The sequence below is a fragment of the Notothenia rossii genome (genome assembly GCF_949606895.1).
Source record: "Notothenia rossii genome assembly, chromosome: 1".
Classification (NCBI taxonomy): domain Eukaryota; kingdom Metazoa; phylum Chordata; class Actinopteri; order Perciformes; family Nototheniidae; genus Notothenia; species Notothenia rossii.
The window spans coordinates 18,809,838-18,835,201 of record NC_136912.1 but is presented as its reverse complement, the minus strand read 5'-3'; the positions used below and the strand labels follow the sequence as shown (position 1 = coordinate 18,835,201).

Sequence of the window (25,364 nt, the reverse complement as noted above, 5' to 3'; positions counted from 1 at the left end):
CAAGCCTTGGTGCCACGCCATTGGTCGGTGCAGGAATGGGCGTGGTCTGACGGCAGCTTTTGTCGCTCAGAGTAAAGTGAACAATAACGTGTCACCGACAGTAGATGATACAGTTTGTAAATGGATCTGTTTGCACAACTTAACTTCAGGTGAGTACTCCTTTACATAATATCGTGTGTTTTACGATTTGCAGACTTTTGTTTTACATAGTTGTAAAACTGTCTACGTAGACTACTCGTATACAAGTTTCGAATGACTCAATATTTAAACTAGGTAGTATTGCAAAGGATACAATGTGTGTTGGGCTAATGTAGGTGTACAATCACCTTCCTTTCAGCAGTTTATTCCTCGGAAATCGTTGTATATCCGCTGCTTTTCTATCATGGGTTAACCTCTATATTTTTTACATTTGTTTTGCTGTTTTTCATGACTCTTAAAGTTGTAATTATTTTTAGCCTACATTTCGCACCGGTGAGCCGCACACAATTTGCTTATCTGATTCTGCCAGTAGTAACGTTGTACAGTGTAGTGCCACTTAGTGCACCAGATAAGATGTGGCGGATACTGTGGTTTACCGTGCAGTATATCCCTGAAATATCTCAGCAAAGATTCCTATGCTGCCACATACTGTACTGTAGGTCAGCAGCTCCTTTGAAAAGCACTTTGTTTACATTCATCTTTGTTTTTTTTTTAATGGGCTCTTTCACATGTAAGGTGGGCTATAAGATAAACTCCACGCCGCATGGTTTATGACACAGGAAGACACAAAGACTTCAGTTTATGTTTTCCCTCCTGAGATAATAACAAGGTTTGATAGCAGTGCCTGATCTGATTGAAGCTCTGGCTCTCTGTTGTGTCTGTTGGGAGTCTAAGAGCACAGCTGTATTTCCTCCAGCTTCCTTATTTTAGATCCAAGCTTCCTGGTACCACTTTGGTAGATTAGGGGATGCAGGGTGGCTCCTGTCTGTGTGTGTGTGTAAGTTAACTTAGTATAGATCACACACATTGAATCTTTTGTGGTTATATTGACAACATGTTGCACACAACGCTCAGTTAATAATAATAAGGTTTAATGGAGTTAAAAATCAGATTGAGCATAACAACAATTGGGTGAGGCTGTTCAGTTTGACATGAGGAAACAATGAACATAGTGGTGGGAAATATGAAGGCTATAAATGTAATGGTGTAATCCAGTATTGAACTTTGTTCTAAGGTAATAACTTGGGGAGACATTGAATATCACTTTAAAACTGTGAATAACAATCTGTTATCATAATTCAACAACACATGATGAGCAGAATGACTCCGCTTCACATTGTTAAGTCTGATTTTTGTGGTAACCTTATCATTAGACATTGGCAAATGTCATCTTGCCAAAATATGTTATGACCACAGATTGTAACACCACAAACATCCACAGTGAGATCATGTGGAAATACAACAACTTTTTGATCATTTTTAGGTGATTACTGCAACAGGTGCACCTTAAAATGCATTAACGCAAACAGAAATAATCTCAAAAATAAAACCTGCCATTTATTGGTTATTGTATAATGTATACACCTTTGTGTCAATCTGTGTCACTTTTCCTGTTAGACAGGTTCAGAGTCCATCATTATTCTTTATAATTTGTTAAAATTAGATCCTTTGAGTGAACACATTGTACTACCCCTTAAGACATGAGCCCTTTCCATACAAAGACCCCTCAGTCCTCAACAAAATGTCGCCCTCTTAGAAGTTTGGAAGGGATTCCTAAATACGTCTAAACTTTGTTTTGTTGTTAATAGATAGGTAGATACATGGGCGTAATTTCCACTGGGGACAGGGGGGACATGTCCCCCCCACTTTTCAAAATCCCGTTTGTGTCCCCCCCACTTTTCAAATGTGTTTTTTTTTTATGCAAGTGGTCATCGTCACGGAGGAGCGTCTGTTTGTGTGTGTGGCAGGAGCGCAGTTTGTGTGTGAGAGAGAGAGAGAGAGAGAGAGAGACAGAGAGAGACAGAGAGAGAGAGAGACAGAGAGAGTTACAGGGGTTGTTGTTAGTATCTGGTGCTAGCTCGGAGCTAACGGGATTAGAAGCTTTTTCAACAATAAGGAGAGGGAGAGTCCTCTCCTGTCGGACTGAGAGGCTGAGATAACCTCAACTAGGGAGGTAAAGGACTCGCTGAGTGATTGTAAACTTTAGTTATCTCAGTGGGTCTCAAACGTTTTGGTCTAAACAAATATTTCCATCTATTTAATATAGTTGTTCAAAATAAGTTAAAAAATAATTCCAATGTCAGTAAAAAATTAAAAACACAGTTTGAAAGGGAAGTGATAAGTAAAATATGCATAAATAAAAAGATAGAATGCAGACTAGGTAAGATAAAGATAGGAGAGAGGAGTTGATCAATGATGTGTTATTGGTTGTGAGCATATTCTAATGGTTTTTGGAGTATTGAAATATATAAAGTTCTGTTTCATATGAGTGTTGAGAGTTGTATCCATAAATCTCTTAATTTGTGCACCAGATTGATGCTTTACCTTCAATTTAAAGAAAAAAATCTTACTGGGGGTGCATGCCCCCGGACCCCCCTATAGGATGTGAGGTAATCACAAATAAAACAGGTTCATGGATAGATAAGTTTGCACACTCATTATATACACTACACATTTTTCTTGGATTAGTTAACACCATAGTCCCTAATATATATTTGTAGAAAGGCAGGAAATGGAATTAAATAGAAAACAATGTTTCATTGCGGAGGACCCCCTGTTTTGTGTCCCCCCCCCAACTTCTCAAACCAAAGTTATACCCTTGGGTAGATATAAAAGTTATGCTAGTGAAGTAGTCACCCATAAGGCTGGCGATGGATCCAAAATGTCCAATTCAGCCTACAATTCAGCAAAGACAATACATCAAAATGAGTTTATAATTGTGATTTTGGAAAAACAAACTGAGCTGAGCTGTGACAAGCTGTTCATAATGCTGCGAACACAAAGAACTGATGACTTCCTAGTAGTTCCTCCTGCTGCAGGGCAAAGCAACTCAATAAACTCCGTTGTAGTCACTTTTTCCCTTTGAGCTTCAGGACAGAGAGTCATTTAAGGCAGGGAGATCAAACATGTTGGCTACGCCTCTGCTGCGGCTTTGGCTATTTGAGCTCAGTCAGATGACCTTATGCTATTACTTCAGTCACTCAACATGACACCCTATAACCTCATGCACAAACAACAAAGTGCTTACAAGACACTTTATATCAGTCTGGTTTTTGACGAATGTTGTCTTGAGCAGCTTTGTAGTGCTCATTATGTCACAAAAATCAATTAGTCAATCCTCCAGTTTCTTAATTGTGAGGTTTTGGTGCGTGTGCATCTTATTTCATAGTAGATTATGTATTTATGGCTTTGCACTTTTAAAAGGAAGAAACATAAGTGTAACTTTCAGGCTTGATGAAAGTATTATTAGCCTTTATTAAAGTAATCTGATATTATATAGATTAAATGACCAGTCAATTAATCAAGAAGTATTCAACATACCCTTCAACAATCGAAACGTTGATACATTACAGTTTGAGGGTTATATTTTATAACACCCACTTGCTGTTTTAGGCAGCTGTTGCCCTGAAGTGCCCTCTTCAGCTCAAACGATTCTTGAGTTTACCCGGGAAACCTGAAACAACATTTTAAATATCAACCTCACCCAAAGTTATTACAAAACACTCTTTAATTTGAGACGCCAACCTTTTTGTCTGTCCTGTAGGGAGAATGAAAACAAACAGCAACACTTCCTGGCACAGTCATGTGTCTGTGGGCTCCTTGGAAAGCAGTCTTGATCGTGGCCAATGCCAATTCAAGTGTGTGTTTGTGTGTGCGTGTGGATCTATTTGTGTTGCTCATCATGTCTATGTGACGCACTTAGTGTATCCTGTGCTTGTAGCATTTGGATCACTTTACACCCTGTGACCTCGTGTGGAAGCTTACTTCTGTTGCCTCATTATGTCCACAGTGGCTACATGAGGTCTGCTGTGGCCATCTGAGGAATCCTCACATTTGTCTACGTGCTTTTAACTTTTTCTTTGGCATGTCTGGACATAATGTTTGCTTTTCCACTCACGTCAGTATAGCAGAAAAGCACAACTGTTTGGTTAGAGAATGTATCCAATGTTGCAGACATGCTTTGCCCTCCCTGTGATATGCTATGTGCAAAACGTGAGTTACAGCTTGTTTGAGACTCGCAGCATGTGGCTTGAATATTTGAACAATCTGAGACGCTTTGCATTCGATTTAACCAGTACACCACTAGCATGAGTGCTTCAAAACCACAAGGGTATTCTATTCCATTGTCATTTCTTGTGAACTTGTCAGCCAAAGTGACAGCTGCAGTAGAAAACAAAAAAGCCTCTACCCTTCCTTCTGTATAGCAAACACGTCTTGTAATTCAGTAAAATAAAATAAGGTAAATACAAATGATTCACTGTCTGTGTTATTCCCCTCCTGGTTATTTACAGGCCTTCTGTCCGGGGTCACAGCTGTATCTATGGTAACAATGCCAGCTTTGTTTTTTGAGCTTTTTTTTAATCCGCAGTAAGAATGGATTTAGAAGTATTTCATGCATAAAGAATGGATGTAATCACTATTCCAAAACACTGATGAACAGTTCTTAATTAAGGGGGCGTGTAAAGGATTTACTGTGAGTTCAAAGCTCAGAGAAAGCAGAAAAAAATATTTTAAAACTGACTATTAAGGTCTTTTTTTAGGTCACAGAAAAGTAGATTCAGCTGTATGTAAATTGGAATTTAACACACACACACACAGACGCGCACGCGCGCATGCGTGCGCACACACATCTACACCTTCTTGGGAAACCCCCTTTGTATCCCTACTTCTTCCTATCTGCCTTCCTCCCCCCTGATGGTTTTATCACACTACTCCACTGGCATACAGTACATCCTTACCCTGTCCATTCATGCCTTGGATTGGATATTTTTTTACAGTAGCTCCTCCAATTAGAACATTTATTGAAGCTTTTCAAGACATATTTTCCTGTTTGTTGCACATTTTGGCCCTTTGTGTGTGTGTACAATCTGTAGTCCCTGAGGAGTAAATAATCCCTGGTCAGTCAGGCAAGGCAGTTATACACACACACACACACACACACACACACACACACACACACACACACACACACACACACACACACACACACACACACACACACACACACACACACACACACACACACACACACACACACACACACACACACACACACACACACACCGGTCCAAGAAGACTTCCTCATATTGTCCGATACAGGAAATCACTTATCCCCTGTTGCTCACACTAAAGTAAAAGTTAAACAAGTTTCTTTGCAACTTTTGAAGGTCAATATGTGTGTTTTTCTGCATGTTTGTTTATCACAGCATTGAGTTTTGTAGATGGTTCTTATCAAAGGTAAAAGAAAAACAGTCTATTTAGAGCAGGATGACATGCTGTTTGACTGATTTGTAGCTCAAACTCTCAACGGAGATGTGGAGAGAAAAGGGAAGCAGCCATTCAGCTACTTCTTCTTCTCCAGATTTACAGTGTCATTTTCGTTATCTCCTTGAGAAAGAAACTAAAAAAGGAATTTCGTGATGTTGGCCCCTTTAAACACACAGTACTATTCCCTATGTGGAAATGCAAGTGCTGTCACACTGTACTTTAGTTTCAGGTATTGCATGCTTGCTGTTTAGGGGATACACTCTGCAGGTGCTTTCCTTGTCTTCCTCTTTGTCCAGCTCTATGCCCATCTGTGTAAATACACCCCATGCTATCTTAGGTTGGGGGTTTCCAATCAAGAAAACACACACCCCCACCGCATCACTACCTTTCTCTTGCTCTACGAACGCACTTCCACACGTCGCTGTCAGGTCCTTCCTGTTTTCTGAGATATCTGCAGCATGCCTGAACGGAAATTACTGCTCCTGTTTATTTCTGTTTGGCCACATTGTTTATGACTCCAGTTGACCACTGCGATGCACGCCGATGACTGCCCGAGATAAGGTGTAGGCGTATCAGGAACTATTTCACGTCGTTAACTGTAAAGCTTCAACGAGTGGTCTTGTGGTCTTTCTATTAGTACTTCTCTCTGTGTTTTGAAAGATTTTACTGGCACTAACGAGGCAAAAGAAACGATGTGTACAAACAAAACAAAAAAAGTTTGGGATTATGTAGTCTATACCTGACCACTTTGATTACATGGTGGAATATGGCTGTAAGGTTCACAGTTATGTAGTTAAGAAAGGTCAAAGATTGGCTGTGATTGGTGATATTTGGAGCTGTAAACTCACATGCACTTTCCCATGCCTGTGTTTTGATTGGACTCTGTTTACTTCTGTTACATACCAACATCACCATGTAACACTCACGCTTCTATTGGTTAGCGCTCCAACACATTGTACAATATTGACTAAGAGGATGGGCATTGCCAACACATCTCTAAGGGGTTGACCAGTCACAACGGAGCCGGCCAGCTAACCAATCAGAGTAGACTGGGCTCTGGTTTCAGGCAGAGGGTGAAAAGAGGTGCTGTAGCACAGGCAGTATGAGAAAAGCACGCTTTTTAAAGAATGTAAACAAAATACAAAAACAAAACCTTAAATTTAGCATAATATTTCCTCTTTAAATGAAAGAGTACATTAATTCCCAGTGATCTAACCTGACCACATACACAGAGTGTTTGACTTAGTTGTGTTTGATTACTTAATGTAGTTTAAACAAACTCAAATTCTCTTTCTACTGGTGTTTGTCAGTTAAATTGTAGTTGTAAGATTAAATAAAGTCTTTGTATAAGATATACACAAATAAGCATGTGAACTTTGAACAGAAGTTTATCAAAATACAGACTTATATTTCCATAAATTACAATAGTAAGAGCTTTCAACATCCAACAAAAAGCTGTTGATGCTTTTGTGTTTTAAGAAGAACATTTTCTATGACTTTCTGCAGACTGTGGTTTTTCTAAGCTAGTAATTTGGAATGGTTGTGAATGAGATGATGCATCTATTTTTAAGACAAGTATTTTCTTTTTCTCTCTCTCTTTCTCTCTCTCTCTTTCTCTCTCTCTCTCTCTAAAAATAGCGTGCTGTCTGCCCACTCATTCTGACAGAGAGGAAATGCTGCGTATGTGTCAGCTCCTACACTGCATTAATAGTTTCCGTGAGAAAGTCTAAAAGAGTGTGTAAGTTTGCATATGTGTGCAGGCAAGAGACCATACTTGCATGAGAATATGTTTGCATGCATGTGTGGGAAATGCACATTATAATTTGTGTATCCAAACTGTTCTGTTGATCAATTCTATCCAGTCTGTTTTTTAATGTATTAAAGAAGAAAAGTGATAAAAGACAGAAACACTCTTTTGACACATCATGTACACCATAGACCCCCGATATAAGACAGAGAGACAAACAGTGAACACACCAGAGGCAACCGGAAACTTGTGGTCAAACGTTCAGCTGCTGAAGCAGCGCTGTTAACTCACTGTTTCTGAAAGCACTGCTTTTCTGAGAGAGATCAAGGTTAATCCATCACCAAATCCTTTAATTTTAGTGTGTGTGTGTGTGTGTGTGTGTGTGTGTGTGTGTGTGTGTGTGTGTGTGTGTGTGTGTGTGTGTGTGTGTGTGTGTGTGTGTGTGTGTGTGTGTGTGTGTGTGTGTGTGTGTGTGTGTGTGTGTGTGTGTGTGTGTGTGTGTGTGTGTGTGTGTGTGTGTGTGTGTGTGTGTGTGTGTGTGTGTGTGTGTGTGTGTGTGTGGAATGTTGTGAGTCAGAGGTCTTTACACACTCTGACACCTGCACATAGAAACACTCCCCCCACCTCTTTCTTCTCTCACTGTCCTTCTTCAACTCTCCTCGCGCACACACACAAACACACACACACATCACTACCTCACACCGTCACACAAGAGGAAATGTACTCTGCAATGACTCGTTCACAGCACCTCCCTCTCTCTCTCCCTCCCTCCCTCTCTCTCTCTGTTTCCGTCACAAACTTTTTAGTTTCAATACAGACAGCGCAGTGTGTGTATGTAAAAGACCTGCAGGACTGGTCGGTCGGTGCCTGCACAGGGTAAGTTTATGTTATATCTCTACTTCACACCTGTACTTTGACTGGTAGACCTGGGCAGTGGGAGATGGATGAGGATGGTTTCAGTTGTGTTGATGCCTTGTGATGATACGACAGATATACATCTTGATCGTTTGATTTTACATTATTGTTGGCTTAAATGTTAAATAATGAGTTTTAAAAAAACAGCTTTCTGCCTATTTTCAAAAGATCGTGTTTGTGTCAGTGAGAATTGATATGATACGTTTCTGGTGCTTACTTTACTCTAAGGTTATGGTCAGCCTTTTGGTGTCAAAGATGTCATACAAAGATCATTTTTGGTTATTAAGTTTAGAGCAAAGTAGTAGGTTTTTAAAGAATTTTCCTAAATAGGACCAAAGCATTGTGTGTTCCTACATGGTGGTGACAGGAATCAAATTAGCATATAGTGTTTGTTGTGGTTTAAAAGCTTCATTAATGGTGTATAAATACATTTCAAATGGAACTTATCAAGTGGGTGTTTGTGTTAAGGTAGATTTGACCAACCAGAGGTTTCAGAGGTGACTCATAAACCTGTGTGGGACCTGAGAAATTAAGAAGCTGAAGAGTAAAACAATTGTAACACTTTCTACAAACTTGTGTTGGTGTTACTGTGAGACTGCAGCACCTTCAGTGTGAATGTGTATCTGTGTGATGCCGTTTATGTGGGAAAACTTGAAACACTAAACTTTAATTATTCAATCATGTAACCCTTCAGCATTGCTTACATGTTAACTGAAATATATTTCACACAGGTACACAAAAAAAGAAACATATTGAGTCCCATGCAGGTACTGTAGAGATTATATTATTGTCAGCCCGCCTTTGAAGTTGAAGAGTTTTAAATAACTTCATGCAAGTATCTGTGTTATTTTACACTCTGCTGTCAGCAAGCAGACAGAAACAAGAAAAGCAGTCCACTGACCCACATGTAGTGTGAAGCAGGCATTTCTACCCTCTGGACTGACTCTTCCTGTCCATGTCTTTTTTCTGATAAAGATGATAGACCCACAATGCACGTGAGGCATGACCAACAGGGACCCCTGGGATAGCTCAAGCAGTATCCGCAGCATGGAGCCAACAGGTAACAACACAACACAAACACACTTTATGCAGATGATGCTGATATGCAATGGATCTTCCTGGAATCCTCAAATGTCCTCTTGGATTCACATTTGGTTATCTGTAGACATTTGGTACCTTGCCTCTGACTTTTAAATGTTATTTATTCCCTATAACATAAATCTCATAATTGCTCATGGTGTATGGAGCTATATCAGGGTCATACGTTTTGATCATTCAAAAAAGTATTTGAAATACTTTTTCAGTTTGAATATTATTTTGATTCAGTTCAGCAATTTTTTTGAATAAAATATTTATTTTCATATTTTACTTTTATACATATTTGACATTTGAATCCTTAGTTTTTTCAGTTGCAGATATTACATTTTCAGATTCAAACCATTTTCTTTTAAGTTTGAAATCTTGTTTTTTCAGGTTTCAAATTTTTTTTCGCCTTCAGATTTGTTTCGCTTTCAAACTTTTGGCCCTGATGTTGCTTGGGGGGCGGGTCTTACCAAAGAGTAGTTTGGCATCCTGAGTGACAGCCCTCCCTCTGTCATGTTGCCTTCATGGGTGTTAGGTAGCGCAAGAAATATAACTCAATACTTTCACACAATACTCCTGTGATTGGTGGTAAACAAAACTGATAACAAAGTCAAAGTTCCGTTAAGCGAGCTGTTTAGCATTGTAGTTCAGAATCAGATCAGAACAGGGGCGGATCTAGAAAAATATTCATGGGGTGGCAAGAGTGTGGCAGGAGATTTTGAGGGGTGGCATCTCCTGGCATAAATATATGCTGATTTAATCGCACTCATATCAATCAATGTTAACTTGGAAAGCCACAGTATTGATATTTTAACTCAATAACATTAGGTGACATTATTGTGGCACAACAGTAAATACTTAAATATAAATATATAAGGTGGCAGACATAATTTAATGAATTCTAAATGAACAATAACTGAATGAGTTTGTTTCACTCTTAGACCAGCAGGGGTACCAAATATATGCAGACTGCTGCAATAAGTACATTAATTAACTGTCTCTTTGATGTTTGTCTGAATTAATATGATAATATTAACAATCATATAATTCCTATCAGCTGTCAATCACTTTTATGATTCACATATTCAGTGTTATTATCAAATAAACTATATTTTTTGGAGGAGTTAATGATGAATGTTCCTGAAGAAGCTTGCTCACCCTCCTTCAAATTTGAAAGACAAGTAATTACGATCATATATCAAAATTCAAAAGATTCAAAGGAACAGTTCAGCGCCCCACGACTTTATTGCAAATAGTTACAACCTTGACTTTACATCAGAAAGAACAAACATTAAAGAAGTGACTAACTGCATCAGTTAGGGTTAAAAGACGTGTATTCAGCTAAAATATATAAATCGAAGCAGTTATTATCCAGTGGAAAGTCCTTACCGACTGACCTAGTTAAATCAAAGTGGTTACTTTTTTTGGGCTGGGCAGTGTAGTTTTACACACTGTCTTATTTGACTTTCTCAGGACTTAAAACTGTTTTGTGGGGGGCAGACCTGCGGTATCTCTCCGTGAGACAGCGGGGGATGGCGTCAGGTCCACCAGAACAACCTGCTGGCTCGTTGCGGATACGTAATTTCACATTCTAGCACAGTTTATTGCTCTTATACTGCGATTATTGACAACTACGATGCTCAACAGCTCACTTAACGGAACTTTGACTTTGGTATCAGTTTTGTTTACCACCAATCACGGGAGTATTGTGTATAGAAAGTGTTGAGTTATATTTCTCGCGCTACCTAACATCCATGAAGGCAACATGACAGAGGGAGGCCTGTCACTCAGGATGCCAAACTACTCTTTGGTAAGTCCCGCCCTCCCAAGCAACATCGGGTCCAAAAGTTTGAAACCTGAAAAAAAAAGATTTGAAACTGAAAAAATTATTGTTTTGAATCTGAAAATGTAAAATCTGCAACTGAAAAAAATAAGAATTCAAATATGAAAATATGTATAAAAGTGAAATATGAAAATAAATATTTTATTCAAAAGAATTGCTGAACTGAATACAAATAATATTCAACCTGAACAATTATTTCAGATACTTATTTTTATTTCGAATACATCTTGAAAAACTTGAACTTTCAAATACATTTTTTTTTTTTGAATGATCAAAACGTATGACCCTGATATAGCTCCATAATGGTGGTCTTTGTTTCTTAGAAAATATACCTACTAACCTTTCATATTCAGACTAAAACAACCAACCTTTCCTCTTTTTACCAGCCCGCTGCTCCCCCACTGTCCCAGAGCCTGAACTGTACCGCAGCATCCAGGCTGTGTTGCCCAGGGAAACGGACAACCAGCTTTCTCCAGACTGTCTCAACAAAGGTAACAATAGATATACTGCAACACACTGAAATTGATTAAAACGTATATGGAAGATTTTTTTTCTTAGCCCTAAAAGAGTTTGTCTTTCTTTGCTAGTGTTGGCTTTGCTCATGAGTCATTTATGACATTGTACACAATATAAATATATATCTGGGTTTTAACACAAGGTTTATAGTTATCGTTTTCAAAAAGTGGCAACAACAAAACAGGAAAAAACGTTACCATGTAAATAATACATTTACTTTCAATTAAATTATTCAATATATTTGGACATGAAGATTAGACGTAAAAAAAAAAGCAATCCCATCCCGTAATCCTCCCTGAACAGATATTTACTGAAAGCAGCTGTAAGTGTTAATCCCGCTGTAGAACATCTAGCTGTGTCAGCAGTATGTCGGTGATGTTAGTCATCGGATATATTTTTGGATTAGCTCCGTAATGGAGAAAAGTGTGACACATTTAGCAAGTTTGTGTTAGTCCTGTGGAAACCTTGCATCAGTTAATGGCTTGTGTGTTTTTCTTTCTGTGTTTGTAGGCATGCTGAGATGGACACTTCATAAGAAGGTTCAAAACAATCCTGCAAACAGCCTATCTCTGGTCTGGGTGCTGATAAAAGAGCTGGAAAAGGTATTTGATCCCAGCAGTGGCACTATTGACACTTTGAAACTCTACTTTTCCAGGAATACATATAATAAAACGTTTTTTAAAACACTTACCCCTGGCTTTTAAAATATGTGACCTGATAGCTTTGGTTTACTAAAGCTTATTCATTATCGATTATTTACCTTTTTCAGTTTATCAACTATTGGTTGGTCTTTGAAACGCATCATTTTCCTTCATCAACTTATTGATTAATTGAATAGTAATTGTAGTTTTATTTGCAATGGAAAGTCCTCTTGTGTCATCACCCTGACAGTGTGTGTGTTTCTCTTCAGGCTGAGAGATGGGACTCTCGCAGGTTTATCATCCCTCTGATCCACACACTGATGTATGCTATTATTCAGGTGCGTTTTTCCTCAAACATTGTTACACTTACACTTACTGTTTCGCATCATTAACATTATCTATTAAATGCTTTGCTTAATCAGTTTCCACAGCTATACCTAGAAGATTGTTTCTGTAACTGTCTCCAGTCCCTTTAGTCCTTCTTTTTTTTTTACCGTGTAAGAGAATCTCAGAATCCACCAGTTTGTTCCCAGACTGTGTTGGATTGGTATGCCATAAAGTTACACAATGGTTTTAAGACATGCAATGAAGGAAGTTTCTGCAAAAGTACCTACGTGAGGAGGATGTATTTTTATTTCTGAGGATAATGTCAACAAGGAAGTGGAAACCTGAGAAGATGGCGTCTAAGCCGATCTGTATCGTTTTTCGTTGTGTTGGACCAACATTAATATGATGATTGCTTAGTCAGATAAGATCAGCTTAAAGGTCAGCTATTATGCAAAATCCACTTTTTCATGTCTTTTATATGTAAACTGTGTAAAGAGATTCTGAAAGTTTCATGAAAAAAGATTCGCTCACTTTTTTTCCTGATCCATTTATATAAAAACCTGTCTGAAATTGATCCGATTTTGGCCACTTTATGATGTCATAACGATTTTTTGGCTTGTGTAACCATTAGCCAATCACCAACCAAGGTAACACCCCCCACCTCATCACCTGAATCTCCTCCTAGAGCACCATTGTGTTCTTTTTAACCAAATATCTCGCAGAGGGGCGTGGCGAGTGGCACCTTATCTTTTGACAGAGAATCAGCACTTTTGAAACAGGGCTTGAACAGAGGGGTTTATGGGATGCTACAATGCACGATCTGTTTGGTATTTCGAGCCAAACACTTCAGAGACTTGTTTTGTATATATCTAAGACCTGTAATATATTGATGAAAATCAGTATAATAGGGGACCTTTAAGGCTAATGGTAAAAGGAAAATTATGTTTTCCCAGCATTAGTTGTATTGTCCGGCAGTGGCTCAGTCAGTAGGGGCTTGGACTGGGAGCTGTAGGGTCGCCGGTTCAAGTCCCCGACCAGACCTAAAAAATATGGAGTGTGGACTGCTACTTGGAGAGGTCCCAGTTCACCTCCTGCCCTGCCGTGGTGCCCTTGAGCAAGGCACCGGACACCCCCCTTCCCCCTTCACTCCCATTGCTCCCCGGGTGCTGTGCAATAGCTGCCCACTGCTCCTCGTACTAGACTCCTGGTACTAGGATGGGTTAAATGCAGAGAACACATTTCACTGCGTGTGCTGTGTGATCTGCATGTGTGACCATTAAAGAGGGTTTCATCCCTCCCAATTCTATTCTATCAATAGTGTGTTTGTGTGCTTGTTGATATTCCAGACAGCCTACATTCCGGATGAGCTGTACAAGCGGGTTTATGACTTCTGCAAGAGACTCCTCACCTATCCTCATCCCTACTGCACCGTAGGCCTCAGCTACACCAGGCAGATCAAAACTGAACGCTCCATTCCAGGTATTGTGGCATACCTGGAATAATTAATAGGAATAATTAACCACATACTGTCATTAAATACTCATTTGATCCACAGGTCTGATGTACCAAAGGATGGTCACAGCGGAGCAGAGACTAAAGAACGAGCACTATCCCTTCCAGGATAGGTGAGCCATAAATATAAACACATGTCTCAGGGTACAATAAAAGCCTTGTGTGAGTGATGATTTACAAATATGATATGCCTATTTTATGTTCTCGTGCTGCTGCATATAGTCAAACTTCCTTCCCTGTCCATCATTCAACATGTCATATAAATCCCTGCAGGGTCTTTATCCTGGCTGACCCTGAAGTCTTCTCTGGTTCTTTGGGAATGGTCCTGTTGGGAGACATTGAGACGTACGGATCTGCGAACCCTTTCGATCACATGTGCAGTGTGGTCCAACACTCCATCCAGGCTGCTTTAGGAGCAGAGCAGTGCCACGGGCCAAAACTGGCTCAAGCCCTAAAGGTGAGTAGAACTGCACGGTAACACTCAGTTTTTTTTGTATTACTTCCTTCACTTTTTATGTTGTGGTCTGTGCACTGAATGGCACTCTATTGTTGATGTCGTCACAACTATGCTTTTCCCCCTTTTAATTTATGAGTCTTGTTCTGTCCAGTTTGCATGGCCTTGATTTTGCTCTCTGATAAACCTTTCCTTATACTCAGAAAGATTTTGTAAATGTGATGTTTCCGCATGCTTGCCCATTTTCTCTTGTCTAGTTGAAATCTGGCTCAGAATTCCTCATGTTTAATTGCTCACTTATTAACTCAACAATTTTGTATCAACTGTGACTTGACTATACACTGGAGCGCAGAGCAATTACAAAGTTTGCTCAGAAATGTTGCTTCGTCTATGTGCCTTACAGTGTAGTGTGTGCTGAGGTTTTTGAAAGTAGGCTGGTCAGAGAGCTTTACAATAACGCCTTATCTACTTCATTGGACAAAAGGCCTCTTTAGTGTTTTCCTCTGAGATGAAAATGGATTTGTAGGAGACTAATTATATTGAATATCTATTGGGATCCAAGTCTGAATACTCTGAGTAACCAAGTGGAGTGTGCTAGCAGCAGCCTCATCCAGTTCACTGATTGGTCAGGCTTCATTCACAGAGGAATGACTACCATGACTGGCAGGTGGCTGCTGTACATGTGTAAATCTGTAATACTGCGAAAAAAACGGCTTAATATCTCAGAAAAGCTATGATATAACCCTCCTCACCTCGTTAGTCATCATCAGTCCGTGAACAACTGTGATTAAGTACAATTTCACAACATCTCTTCTTAATTTGAGTATTTTCGCCATATTTTTCCCATGACGAATGCACAATTGCATATGCTGACTGTTGCTTTTCAGAGGGAAGTGAATGGTCTCGATGTACTGTTGAGTCACATGCATAACCTCCGTGCTCAAAGTAGCGCATGTTGGGAGATTTTGAGGTATTGCAAGTATTTAACAACATTACTCCTTAACTGGGGAGTAGTAGCATTAGAAGACTTGGATATCAGGCTATTTTGTTGTAATGGTCAATTTCTGCCGCTGGCTTAAAAATAGTCCCTACTGTATGTACGTGTTATGTGAAACATCCTGAATGAAGGTCTGCAGTCTCTGAGCTGCGTGGTGGAAGTGTCTCCTGGCAGCGATCCTAAAGTAACACCTCAGCAGCATTCATACAAAGTCAGACACACACGCGTGCTTCTGACCCCTCACCGCTTTGCTATTAATACGGAGTCTGAATGTGTTTATCTTCCTGTGTGCATACTGTTCACCCACATGTGTTTGTTTGTTTTGGGACAGGACATGGGTCAAGACGTGGAGTCGCACTTTCAGGAAGTGTTGGCGGCTCTGGAGCAGAGCGCGGAGGAGGGAAGCAGAGGGGATGGGGGTGTGCTCAGGAGCCGCATGCAGCAGCTGTATAGCAAGATCCTCTCCGAAACAGACTCGGGTAAGTAGCTATGTGAAAAGGAAATGCAGCAAAGCTAGGCAAGGTAGAGTTCCTCTGAGGCACAGCTGCTCTGTCTCAGGCATAAATCGACTTACTTGTAGCAATGAAGGAAGCGGAACCACAAGAACCGCAGCCACATCTGGTTATAAAGCTGAGAGACGCAGCTAGAGAGGAGACGAGGCTGTTACTTTGTCGGATTAGATTTCATTAACTGATAAAAACATTCTAAACATACAAAATGACATGCATTAGGTAGACCAAATGTTTGCTATTCGCTTGGATTAAATGACAGTCCTAATGGGATGATGAACGTGACATGGATAGTGTGAGAGTCCTTATATCTTCTGGGAATTGTATTCAATTTCTTGAATGGCATTCTAGGTTGCCATTCATCGGGTGTTTCAGTCTAAAAAAATACTTTCGTTCTCTGTCAAATGTCAAGACTGTGACCTTTGACACAAAAGTTATTTGCGAGCACCACTTACACATGGATCACAACAGCAGTGGCTGCGTCACATTTCCCAAGTAATTGTTGCCTGACAATTTCTCATAAATATGGGAGTCCTGAGGGATCTATCTTGCTCATGCATGGTAGATGTGTTGATTAGGGAAACATGTCGAAATTAATTGAAGGAAGAATTTTCTTGGGTTCACACTTTAGAATAAAAAAATGTCAATGCAAGAAGGCACAGTGAATCACAGTGTTTATTGTCCTGTTCAATCCCTCTGTCAGGGATGAACATGTTTTCTGCGTTTGCAGGGCTTGATATGCCGGCTGTTGCTGAGATCAAAAGTCTGACCTTGACTCTATTGTGCTGTTCCTCTACGGCCAAAACAGTCGAGTCAGTTGTCTCTATTTTTGTAATCTTCCGGATATCTATTTCCATGACATCAATATTTTCCCAGCTTTTATCAAGTCAGCAACCTATCCAATCAACCTGCTCTCCGCTCATCCCAGCTGGAAGATTTTAGGCACTGAGAGGATGTTGTTGTGGGGCCGGGGAGATGTTTTCTTTTAAGTGTCATTGTGACAGTTTTGGTCTCTTCCTATCTCTCTTCCTCCGTGTGTGTGTGTGTGTGTGTGTGTGTGTGTGTGTGTGTGTGTGTGTGTGTGTGTGTGTGTGTGTGTGTGTGTGTGTGTGTGTGTGTGTGTGTGTGTGTGTGTGTGTGTGTGTGTGTGTGTGTGTGTGTGTGTGTGTGTGTGTGTGTGTGTGTGTGTGTGTGTGTGTGTGTGTGTGTGTGTGTGTGTGTGTGTGTGTGTGTGTGTGTGTGTGTGTGTGTGTGTGTGTGTGTGTGTGTGTGTGTGTGTGTGTGTGTGTGTGTGTGTGTGTGTGTGTGTGTGTGTGTGTGTGTGTGTGTGTGTGTGTGTGTGTGTGTGTGTGTGTGTGTGTGTGTGTGTGTGTGTGTGTGTATTGTAGAGCCATTGTCTAGCGGAGGACTGTGTGACTGCCCTCTTCCTAACCCAGAGATGAGCTTCCACCTGTGGACGGAGGAGCTGGATATCTGTAAGTGGCTTCGGGAACCTTGGGTGGTCAACAGGAAGTTGTTAACACCAGTCAGCTGAACTGAATGAGGCTGAACTATTTACCCAAGACTGAACTTACTGTAATGGAGTGAATCTGAGTTTTACTGAAGAACTGTATTTTTGCATGGTTTATATTAAACAGGGAGAAATTATGAAATGAATGAATTCAGTGTGATCCTGCAAGTGTCACCAAGTTCTTTAAAGTAATTAATTAAAAGCTATTTATACAACTAAGAACCCTTTCACAGTGAGAGAATATCAGAGGGGAGGATTGTTCCTCTCAGTTTATCATAGCTGGACTCACGTAATGTAACAAACCGATTTGACCAGAACAAATTTTGAAATGAATCAATGCTCCTTTGAAACCGACTGTGACCGAGACATCAGCACTTTTACATTTCAACATTTAGTTTCTCAGTACAGGATGTCATACATTGTGTAAACCATCATACTCAGTGAAGCAGCACACGCGATGATAGCTTTGAATTATATTTGACATTAAATTATTATAATAGGACACCTCAAGCATTAATTGCTAAGGGATCACAAGGCAGGCACTGATCAAATGTGTGAATACTTGTGAATAGATTTATTACTAGAAGCAGTGAAGAGGTCATTTAATGTAACACACCCAGAGCTACATTTCATGTGATTTAATTGTAGTTCTTTCCGAGGAGAACAGCAGATGTGTTCTCTGCAGTTTCTCATCAAAACGGTTATGCATGACTGAAAGGTCTTGTCAGTGATCTGGTTATGATGAGGTAACCCCCTGATCCTCATGCAGTTTCAGGGCATTCTACTTACTGTGACCTTGTTTTTACATCAATATATAAATACTTCACACATGTGGAAACAACACAATCAGAGTCTGTTATTATGCCATTAAAAAAAACACACAAGTTCAGAAATGTGAAAATGATACATTAACGCCCATTTTCACATTTATCAGTCACGATAAATGGATACTTCACAGCCTTTAACAACAAAGAAAACATGCCTTTCAAACCCATTTATCGGCTGTAAACACAGAAAGCATCGGAGACAAATATGTAAGTGATGTTCTTTGCTGTCTTTTCGACAGGGCGAGAGCTGGCCAAGTGGTTTCGATCCAGCTCCATATCGGAGCAGTTCCCCCATATCCCGGAGCAGGAGGACTTTGAGCTCGGGGAGTCTCCCAGCGACCTCATGCCGTCAGACATGACTCGCTTCTCCATCATGTCCGACGACAGCGGCATCGAAAGAGACCTGCCCCCCAACGCTGATCCCTTCACACCTTCATCCCTGGACACTGCCAGCATGAGTTCATCATGGGAAACATGCAAGAGGTACATCTAGGTCATGCTAGTTAAGATTAACGAGATGCCAAATTGTAATTTCTTGAATAATACTGAATGTTCAGTGTTTGCACAAATTTCAAAAGCGTCCCCTGAGTTTTTCTATTTTTAGAGCTATATTTTTATTTTCTTTAAATCATCTATGACATGTACGGGTCATTTGAAAAAAGAAGGTCATCTCCACGAAGAACTTTGATTTTGTTTTTCATTTTTTTGATAATGTTAGTGACGTTCTTCATGGGACCGGTTGCATCACTTGTTTAGTTTTCTAAGTTTTACATAATTTTATAACAATGACTTAACTCTCTCCCCAGTGAGCAAGACGCTGCAAGGCTTTTCCGGCGTGGGGGCATCAAGATGAAACCGTCAGTGAAGGACAGCATGGTGCTGATGCAGGACACCCTGGAGGAACACCCAAGCCTCGGAGGAGGAGGGGGAGGAGGAGGTGGAGGGAGGGGAGGAAGCAAAGGGACTCTGCAGAGGCGAGCAGGAAACAGCGTGGTGCAAAACCCCTTCCCCAAGCAGCAGAGACAGTTCACTGCCAGGATAGTGGCTATGGGGGACGACAGGGTGCTGGGACGCCTGGCCAAGGCCTACTACATCTTCAGGTGAGGGAATCATATCTCAAGAAGGTGAAGCTTCTCCTACAGCGGCTGAATATAATGCTTTCAAGTTTATATCACTCCACTATCACTCTGTACTGACATCTGCTTGTCATCATCAATGTCGATCTTTCTCATGAGCAGAAAATTCCACCGAACACATGACATGAGACACGCGACATGAGAATTTATGATGATTTAAATTACAAAAATAATTGTTCTTGTTTCTGTTGTCAACAATACAGAGTTAAAATAATTCCTTTATAAACTGTTGATGGAAAAATATTAAAAATATGTATTCTGTTTTAAAAATGACACCTGTAAATGTAACAAGGACGTCTAAAATGTATTGTGGAAATGTGTTTTATACAGTTATAGGAAGCAAGCTGCGGAACGTTCACATCTAACCTTAAATGGCCCTAATTACCTTATTTATAAAGGCTGTACAGTATGAAGTCATTTTAGCAATAACAAAACAATTTGATTTGAACTGAAGGACTATAAATTAATCCCTTTACATTCATAAAATATCAGGTTTGGGAAGCCAAACAGTAGTTCTTCTATTGCTTCTGTGAAATGATGAAGTCTGAATCCTTTTTACTGCACAGTCAAGCGTGCCCCGACTCCGAGCTTCTCACAAACCTTTGGCTTGTCTTTCCAGGAAAAGGGAAGCGCGGAGGCTTTTTCTTACAATGAAAGTCAACCTCCAGTTTTACTACATCCCTGTTTGCGGGCCCACAACTCCCAACCCCTCTATCAAGGTAAGGCCACTTCCTCTTGTCAACACACCATTAACCTGGTTTTGTGTGAAAGTCAACACAGCTCTAGAGATAACAGTAGATCATTATCATTATGTAGAAATGCCCATTTCAATGTTCTCATTGTGTGTTTATTTTTAGATAAATGTGTCGACACTGCCTTGTAATGCTCAGTAAACAAGTGACAAGATTCTAAAACATCCAATTCACCTCATATTTCTTGTTTATTGATATTTTTAATACAATAGTAGTCATTAAACAAACTTCAAGTGTTGTGAAAATGGGATTGAAAGATGTGCCATATTAAATAATTGTATAATATAAAATGATATTAGAAAAATATATACATTAGCTTGGCTTTTTTGCTTTTAAATGTTATTGGTTTTTGGTACGGCATTATAAAATAGCCATATTTTGTGTAATTATAATTATTTTCTTGCTTATAATCTGTTTTTAGTTGTTTTATCTGATGTCACTGATATAACTCTAACAAAAAATTGTAGTTCGGGTGGTTTTACTCCAACAAAGACTTTCTTTTTTTAAGACCGGAGCTCTTTAATGAGTCTTTACGTAAAAGAATGTGTGAATAAAAACGATATTAGCTATGTTAACATGTGCAGTAGCCAGAGAAAGACCCCATTATGTCTCGTCTTGTTAACTAACTGCTGTTGAATTCACTTTCATGTTCCTTTTTTTAGGAAAGCCTTCTCCAGCCAAAGGGTGATCCCTGCACTCTTGGTTCCTACTTAAGCATGGTGGACCCGTGGTACAACTCTAACATCAAGAGTTTAGGCTGCATGATCCCCAAACTGGCTAAGATGGTACGATACACTTCTAACTAAATCTAAAGGAAAATAACTTTTTACCCCACAGATGGCCTGTGTTAGATAAAGCACTTGTTTGAATGTGAGGGACTTGTGAGATTCTTGTTTCTCTTTATTTTGAATACAGCCAGTGTCTGAATACTTTACAGAGATCACATCACCGCTTCCGATTTAGTCAACGTGGCAACTGTTCCTTGCATAAGTTGAAACAGGAAGTTGCCTAAGATCTTTTGCTGCAAAGAACTTCATTTGATGATTTCATTGAAACCACAGCAACAGCGCTTGAACTCTAAATCTTCTTTACACTACGTTGGCTGTGTAGGCATTAGATAGATTAAATAATCAGCATGTATTTGTAAAGAATGTACAAAATGACTTCTCTTTATGGGAAATATGGAAAACTTGAGATTTACATTGGAGTTTTGTTCAAATGTCACAAAAATTATAAGGTTTTATTTTTCCCTTTTACTTGACGAAAGGCACTTTTGTATTTCCTGACAAGCAGTTTGTTGTGACTCGCTATATTCACTTACCTTACTTTCACAAAGATGAGTGTGTGGTTGTGACATTATGCAGGATGGTTTATTTTATATGAATGTTGTCTCTAATAGCAACACACAAACCCAGGGAGGCCAAAAGAGCCCTTCGTGTCTGATGTCATTTCCTACTACGTTCGTACCGGCCAGCAGCCCGTCTACTTCACTATCTACTATGTCAAGGTAGTGTTCATCTTTGTAATGTTTGTTTCGAAGGTGAAAAGTCTACGATATATACCTTTCTACCAAAGGATGTTAATACAAATGCTTTTGGTATTTTGGTTTTTAAAATAGTTTGTTCTCCATTAGATCACATTCACCAACATGACGAAGGACCCTGTGGAAGACGTGTTTCTTACCCATCTAGAAATGGAGTTTCCTGAGTTCAGACAGATCTCAGCGTCAGTTAGAGGTGAATACGTGTAGATTATATTTTCCAATGTCTGAATATCTTTGATATTTGTGCACATCTGTCTGCTTGTATCTGTACACAACCAAGTTTTACAATGTGCCTGTCTCTCAAACAGAGAAACACAAGTGGAATGCAGGGGAAGTCTGTGGGGCTGTGGTCTCATTGAATTACAAAAAGGTAATTATTTTTCTTCACATCCATTAATTAGTTAGACATACAGTATCTGTTTCAGATTGTGTTGTTTATGTTTAGGATGCCTTTTGTATAAATGCAATGTGTGTGTGTGTAGGTAACATTAAGTGGACGAGACGTTGACAAAGGAATCTCAGTACGGACATCAGGCACTCAGATCAGTGCTATCCCCTCAAACGAAGCAGAAGGTCCAGTATTTTCACACTCGTACTCCATTGGAGAATCTGTATGTTCTGATGTATATATTGTTTCTTTTTTGCTGTTTTCTTATACTCCGTATTGTTCTCTGCTTTTATCTCATAGATCTGAACTGTTTGACACTGACATTCAATGAGTCTCAGACAAAATCTAAAAACAACATGGCAGTGAGTCAAAAAACACTAGTGGATATTCATTAGAGAGACTGTTTATGCTAAAACAACCTTTTTTTGTTTTTATACAACAATATTTGTTGTCCTTTTAATTCTCAGGACTCCAAGATTCGGATGAGCAACGTTAAGATTCGGACTTTGGAAAGCCGATCCTTCACTGTTACACTGGATAAAGATTGTCGAAGGACCTTCCAAGATGTGCAGAGGTAAGAGAATTATACGACACTGGGTAAAGGTCTTACACAGGTTTATTGTTTTATTGGTAAGAAAAATTATCATTGATAGCTATCATTGCCTTAAAAACAATAGCAAGTTCTTAGAGATCTCTAATTAATAAAGGTCTTTGGGTAACAAGCAATGGTGAGAAGGGGAACCCTATATGTTGTGTAGAATAATGTTTATGTTTTGGGCCCCTTTGTACTACCTTGATTTCATCACTTCTCATTTAAAAAAATGTTTTTAGCCAATGCAACCTTGGTGAATCTCAACCTGTTTTCTGTGGAACCCAAACTGATAGCCCCCTGTTGTTTGTGTTGTAGCATTGAGATCTGCCCGTGTCTTGATCCTGGATACTCTGTCCAAAAAACCATGAGGTCCAAATTCAGTTTGGGAGAGGACAAAGACGCTGGACTCAGCAAATACATGTGCAAAGGACTCCCTCTTCCAATCAACACATTTGCTGGCATCCTAACCTGACATGGTGGTGTAACCCCACAGAGAAACTTTGGAATACAACCGGAACAATACTGTGATTGATAGCAGGAATGGTTGTTTGCCTTTTTGATACGAGAGTTCCTGTCCGACACATGAAAAGGCTAAAGGAATCACCTTTGAGTCATGCTGAGCTGCTCCTGAAACAGCTCAGGGACGGGAACGTATGAAAAGACTATAAACCATAACAGAGAACACATACCGTGATAGTGTCAATTCTTGCTGTTGAAATGGAATAATCAGTTAACTTTGACAGGAACAAATTTGTTTTATACATGCAGCAGTGTATGATTGAACTCCTAACAGTGTTTTTTAACTGCTTTACATAGTTTTAGAAGGTCACTCAATACATGCAGATGTAAATTGCCAAAGAACAACACTGCCTGTGACACTAGAGACCAGCAGGGAAACGAGTTAGCAAAGGTATGTACCTGTATACATTAAAGGGGCAATTTGCAAAAAATCTGTTTCCCCAGGCAAAATTGAAGGGGTTGATTGTATCAATTACTCTACCTTATAGACACACTACCTTTTATTGCCTTGACACACCGCAGACACATGCATGCAGTACTCTGAACACACAAAAGAAAGCAGACATGCAGACCTGCCTTTAAGTGACTGACATGTGCACGTTGTTGAAAGGACAACACAGTGAGAGCTGAGTCATTTAAATACCTTGTTATTCCCATACCTTTTTCATAAGGTAGTGTATAATGAAGTTTTGAATGATCAACATTAGCCTTAGGTTTATAATTTGGAAACCACACTGTGTTCAGTGCCAAAGCTAAATCCAAGTGTCAGGAACTGCTGCTGAACCGAAACATATTTTGTGTTTCAATTTATCAATCATAGGACAGTGATTATGTGAAAAAATAGCCACAAAAAGTAGCTGTTAGACGCCAGACTGCCAACAAGAGTATTAGTGTACAAGATGAAAAAAAATTTTTTTATCCAAAGCGACTTACATACTCAATACTGTGGACAATCCCCACAGGAGCAATGTGGGGTGAAGTGTATTGCCCAGGGACACAACGACATGCTGACTGCAGTGGGGTTAGAACCTGTGCTCCCCTGATCCGAACGCCAACGCACAACCCACTGTGCCACACGCCTACTGGGGGACAATCGAATATGAAATTTGGACACAAGCCTGAAGTGTGAAAAACACCTCTGAACCCCTTTTACTCACTGTGTTATTTCTGATGATGCAATGAAGTGCTACATTGCATCTATTTGCACTGAAACTGCAATTAATTTAAGATAATTCCTTGTAGGACTGGAGCAACAACTTGGTATTAAAGTTATGAACTGTGCGTGTAATTCATGTCATTACTTTGCACGTCATAGGTGTATGATTTTCTATTAGTCATGGAGGGAGGCTTTAAATATAAATTAACTGTTGGTCCAGTTGCCGAAAAGTATGAATGACTCAGGATACATTTTTATGCAAGATACCATTTCATGCAGTAAAGGTCAGAAGCCTCAGAAACTGAAGTGTTAATGGCTGCAACATAAAATCATGTGAGTGTGTGTCGTGTCTGTGTGTCTGCTTGCCTGGCAGGGTGAAGTCATGAGTTTGAAATTCTTGATATATTTTGCACATTATTTTTCCAAAAATGTCATGTATAAAGACGATGCCATTACAATCAAAATGTAGTTGTGTACATAAATGATTTGTTTTGTAAAAAAGTGTGTTTTATAATAAAAGTTGTGATTCTCATTACCAAATGAAGCTATTATAACTTTTATTTAAAGGGGACCTATCATGCAAAATGCACTTTTTGATGTCTTTTATACATAAATATGGCCCTGTCTCAGGTCGACTATTTCATTTCCTTGCTCCTCGGTCCTCAGTCTCACCGGAAGTTGATTTGTCTGCGCCATCTTGAGTACCGTCCCATGGCTCTTATTTCTGCCGGAGGACCGAGGATTGAGGAGCGAGGAGCGATAATCGAGGAACCACCAGTCCATCCCTCCGATGAAATCCTCAGATACTCGCCCCTGAGTACCGTCCCATGGCTCTTATTTTCTGCCGGAGGACCGAGGATTGAGGAGCGAGGAGCGATAATCGAGGAACCACCAGTCCCATCCTCCGATGAAATCCTCAGATACTCGCCCC

At 39.8% G+C, this 25,364-nt stretch overlaps 1 protein-coding gene and 1 long non-coding RNA gene across 4 annotated transcripts; one reads left to right on the top strand and one right to left on the bottom strand.

Annotated features, from left to right (window-relative positions):
* Positions 1-64: 64 nt before the first annotated feature.
* On the top strand, positions 65-24,973 carry pik3r6 (phosphoinositide-3-kinase regulatory subunit 6). 3 transcript variants are annotated; one of them, XM_079657750.1, is made up of 23 exons: positions 92-149; positions 7,105-7,204; positions 8,020-8,089; positions 9,104-9,188; positions 11,441-11,545; positions 12,081-12,172; positions 12,481-12,549; positions 13,885-14,017; positions 14,094-14,163; positions 14,324-14,507; positions 15,833-15,980; positions 17,399-17,485; positions 18,587-18,830; positions 19,154-19,447; positions 20,103-20,202; positions 20,898-21,020; positions 21,635-21,742; positions 21,869-21,971; positions 22,087-22,148; positions 22,261-22,351; positions 22,467-22,528; positions 22,634-22,740; positions 23,074-24,973. In XM_079657750.1, the coding sequence occupies exons 4-23, from the start codon at positions 9,131-9,133 to the stop codon at positions 23,228-23,230; spliced, it is 2,397 nt and encodes a 798-aa protein (XP_079513876.1). In that variant the 5' UTR covers positions 92-149; positions 7,105-7,204; positions 8,020-8,089; positions 9,104-9,130; the 3' UTR covers positions 23,231-24,973. The 3 variants fall into 3 exon arrangements, with proteins under 3 accessions (XP_079513878.1, XP_079513877.1, XP_079513876.1); XM_079657751.1 differs by lacking the exon at positions 7,105-7,204 and having other exon boundaries at positions 70-149; XM_079657752.1 differs by lacking the exons at positions 7,105-7,204; positions 8,020-8,089 and having other exon boundaries at positions 65-149.
* On the bottom strand, positions 1,054-3,831 carry LOC307024013. Its single transcript, XR_013803818.1, has 2 exons — positions 3,724-3,831; positions 1,054-3,652 (listed from the first exon to the last, which is right to left on the bottom strand). It is a non-coding gene; the product is annotated as an uncharacterized lncRNA (long non-coding RNA).
* Positions 24,974-25,364: the final 391 nt, after the last annotated feature.

Excerpts from the sequence above, each read along its gene's own strand:
- pik3r6 (XM_079657752.1), top strand. The coding sequence starts at position 9,131 with ATGACCAACAGGGACCCCTGGGATAGCTCAAGCAGTATCCGCAGCATG. Across the intron at positions 21,972-22,086 it reads GATCTCAGCGTCAGTTAGAG|AGAAACACAAGTGGAATGCA; the intron begins GTGAATACGTGT and ends TCTCTCAAACAG. Across the intron at positions 22,149-22,260 it reads TCTCATTGAATTACAAAAAG|GTAACATTAAGTGGACGAGA; the intron begins GTAATTATTTTT and ends GTGTGTGTGTAG.